A 3,767-nucleotide genomic window follows, 5' to 3' on the forward strand; every position below is an offset into this window, starting at 1 on the left:
TCTGTCTCTTCAGTAAAGGCTTCCCAGTTAGCTCTCTTGTAATTGGTGTAAGTGTGTCTGTGGCCAGCTGGGGTGCATCTTGTTTTGGTGGTGATGATGATTGGAAGGTGGTCAGAGCCAAGGGCTCCGACCACTCTCCATGATGTTGTTGGGGTTAGGCAGGGGGAGCAAAAGGTGATATCAGGAGAGGAGGGAGTGTAGAGGGCTTGGTATGGGATATGTGTATGATTATGCGTGTTGTTCATGATAGTCAATGAGTCGAATTGAGTCTGTATATCAAGCCCTCTGTCTGTGTCAGGGTTGTCGACATACCAGGCAGACGACTTGGCGTTGAAGTCACCACCCATGATCAGGTTGGAGATTGAGGTTAGTTGGCTAAGTTGAGGTCTGAAGGTGTTTGGAACTGTGGGGGATGATTGGGGGGGAATGTACATGTTAACTATTGTCAGTGTTGAATTGTTGCCTGTGCGGATACGAATGGATTGGGTTTCTGTTGTGTTATCTGTGGTAGGGAGGAGAATTTTGGTTGTGGCACTTGTGTCCACAAAACAGATGGAGTGGTGGATCAGGGTGATGAGTCCACCGCCATTGCCGTCAGTCCGGTCTTGTCTGATGGTGGTGTAATTATGAAATGATGGTGTTTTGTGTGAGTGTCTTAGTTTTGTTTCTTGTAAAATCGCAATGTGTATGTTGTGTTGTTTAAGAAAGTGTTCAAGTTCATGTTTTTTAGTGTTAATACCGTCAATGTTGTGTTGTAATATGTTGATGTTGTGTGTTTTGTATGTGTTGTATGTTGCCGTTTGGGGTTGAGGTTGGGGTGGTAGTGGGGAAGGTGTAGGATCTGGGTCAGAGGGGGGGAAAGGAGAGATCGGGGACAAAGGAAGGGGAAGACTAATCGGGGGTAAGGGCAAAGGGAAATTGGGAGTGGGTAAGGGTGTTGGCTGTGGTTGGGGAGGTGGGAGTGGGGTTACTGGAGGGCAGGTAGAACATGTCCAAGTGTTTGTGTATTGGTTTGTGTCAGCAAGTGTTGTACAAGTGAGGTGGGCCCAGTTTTTGCACATATTGCACTGAACTGAGCCCTTTGTCTGTCTGCTCGAAGTAATGGGTTTAGAGCATGTTGGGCATGTGTATTTTGTGGTGGGCCCAGGATTGCTCTCTACATCTCCGGCTAAAAGTAGAAGAAGAGGGGTGATCGCCGGAAAATCATCCCTCAGTGCAGAAAAAACGTAACATTGTGTGTCGGAAAAAAAAGGATTGTGGTACTCCCCCAGGTAGGCGTAGCTCCTCCTTGGGGATCGGTGCCATCTGCGTAGAGCTGATGGCCAGGGGTGGTTGCTGCTGATTGGCCCCCAACTCTTGGGGTTGGGGGGTGGTCCCACGACGTAGACGTTGCAGCTGGTTGAGTGTATATGTGAGTATATTTATCGTACAAGTGAATGTTTCACGTAAAAAATTACATACATAACAAATAGGTGTGGGAGGCTGGTATATGGATCTGCAGAATAGATTTCCACATAGGGGTCAAGGAGTTAAGGAGTCGGAGTTGGGAGTCAGAGTCAGAGTAGGAGGAATCAAAGGAGTCGGAGTCCGAGTTGGAGGAATCAAAGGAGTCGGAGTCGGACCTTATACCATCCGACTCCGCAGCCCCGGGTCGCAGCCATTTGTTCTCTGCAACAGAAGAAAAGAAATAACACCGAACCATGTATTTCATGCTTTTCCAAAGGATACAGCAAGGTAATTTGTACCATATGTTTTTGGTGTAATAATGTGTCATCTAATTCACCGTAGGAAGGAAATATATTTTCCCCAGACATGTCGCCAATAAGATATTGTTTTTAAGGATCATACATTATATATATATATATTATATTCTTTATACTATTAGAGCTTTTCTAGGGTATTTTGGGCTAATTCGAACGAATCTGACATTATTTCTTTTTGGCAGTCAAGCACCGTTACCCCTGTCCAGGCCCCCATAACATTTTCCTTCTCACTCCATCCAAGAGGGAGGGTTGATGGGGTTCTTTGCCCTCCTACAAATCCTTAAGACACATTGAATGCTTGTCACATTCAAGACAAGAGAGAGCTGAAACAGGTCTTTTAAGAACTGACAACTAAAGCATAGTGTGGAAAGTAAATAGAGTGTGGATTACACAGTAATTTAGCTACTTTGTTATTCTTTTAATTAATGGCAAAGTAAATAGGTAATGATTACACTTGTCTTGATTCAGTACATATTTTTGTAATATTCTATATAGTACATGATAATCTTATTATATACATCTTTGCAGATGTATGGCATGGCTGAATGTTATCCAGGTCCCACAATTATTTAAAGAATCTGCTCAGGATCTGAACAGGAGTTACAGGCTATGCAGTAGACATTTTTCCCCAAAAAACTACACAAATGGAACAACCAGCTCCAGACTGTTCCAGAATGCATTACCTGATCAGAATCTTAATTTTATGTATTAAAGTTGTTTATTTGAATATATTGAACATAATGAATCGTTAGAATGTTATTTAAGTGGTTTGCTATTAAATAATCAAAGCATAAGTACTGTAGGAATGTTTAATTTTGTTGCAATATTTAGGTTATGTCTAATTTCCTTTGAATGTATGTGCAGGTGTAGCAACAATTCCTCCTATATCAAGCTCCATCACACCCACAGACAGCAATGGGGAGGTGGCATCTCAGGCTTCAAAATGCAGTATGTGGCTTCATTTACCTTGATTGTATGAGATATGGGTGATGTTAATAATGCTTGTTTTATATTGATGGTGATAATAATAGCATGTCTTGCAAATATCAATAATTGTAATATCATTCTGATACAGGTATTAAACCTGGCATAGATTATAAGTCTGCACCTGAATTGCCTGTAGCAATTTCTTTTCTACAGTATATGGAATCAGGATTTGGTGAGTTAACAAAAAAGAAAAATCACAATAAATTGAATGATTATTATCTTCAATTCTTGATATTATGTGTTACAAATCCCATTTCCAGGTTCTCTGAAGCATGCCATAGAGGATGATTCACATGCATACACAGATTTAAATTATAGAAAACAGAATACAAGTGGTATTATTATTTCTTATATAACATATAGATGTGCTTATGCCCTATTGCTGAATTTTTATGCTGTTATTATAAAGCTCATGTTTAATATATACATATATATACAGACGCTCCTCTACTTACATTCATTCGTTTCACGTTTTTTCGATTTTACGTTTGAACTGACTGTAAAAAAAATTGTAAAAAAAAAAATTTTTGAGTAAGTTTTTTGTTTAGCGCGCTCTCCGTAGTTCAAACGATACTTGCGCATGATGCTACATCCATTGTTTACATTGCACAAACGACAAACTGAACATGCCTTGCCTCCTCCTCCTCCTCCCCTCCTCCTCCTCCACCATCTCAATTTATGTTGCTTGAATTTAATTTATTTGAAATTAATGTTATTATTTTACAATGTTATGTGTATAATTAATGATTTAGGGTTGTTTTATAAGATACGGTACTAGAATTTACAGATGTATAGTACAGTAACAACTTACGTTTATTTTCAACTTACGTACGGCCGTTCGGAACGTAACTAAAACGTAAGTTGAGGAGCGTCTGTATATATATATATATATATATATATATATATTATATATATATATTTATGTATGTATATATGTATACGAGTATATATATATATATATAATATATATATATATATATATATACATATATAATATATATATTTATATATATATAT

The 3,767-nt window shown here is 38.9% G+C and overlaps 1 protein-coding gene across 1 annotated transcript; it reads left to right on the forward strand.

The window, feature by feature from the left end:
* The first annotated feature begins 1,489 nt into the window (after nucleotides 1–1,489).
* On the forward strand, nucleotides 1,490–2,980 carry LOC143022598 (uncharacterized). Its single transcript, XM_076180895.1, has 2 exons — nucleotides 1,490–1,734; nucleotides 2,292–2,980. The coding sequence occupies exons 1-2, from the start codon at nucleotides 1,490–1,492 to the stop codon at nucleotides 2,473–2,475; spliced, it is 429 nt and encodes a 142-aa protein (XP_076037010.1). The 3' UTR covers nucleotides 2,476–2,980.
* The last annotated feature ends 787 nt before the right edge of the window (nucleotides 2,981–3,767 follow it).

The sequence above is a fragment of the Oratosquilla oratoria genome, unplaced genomic scaffold, assembly GCF_046742065.1.
Source record: "Oratosquilla oratoria isolate Oo_2021 unplaced genomic scaffold, ASM4674206v1 SCAFFOLD123, whole genome shotgun sequence".
Lineage (NCBI taxonomy): Eukaryota > Metazoa > Arthropoda > Malacostraca > Stomatopoda > Squillidae > Oratosquilla > Oratosquilla oratoria.

What these genes read in the sequence shown, in the direction of transcription:
- LOC143022598 (XM_076180895.1), top strand. Translation starts at nt 1,490, where the DNA reads ATGGATCTGCAGAATAGATTTCCACATAGGGGTCAAGGAGTTAAGGAG. An exon ending in TTTCCAAAGGATACAGCAAG is followed by an intron (nt 1,735 to 2,291) that starts GTAATTTGTACC and finishes ACATCTTTGCAG; the next exon opens with ATGTATGGCATGGCTGAATG.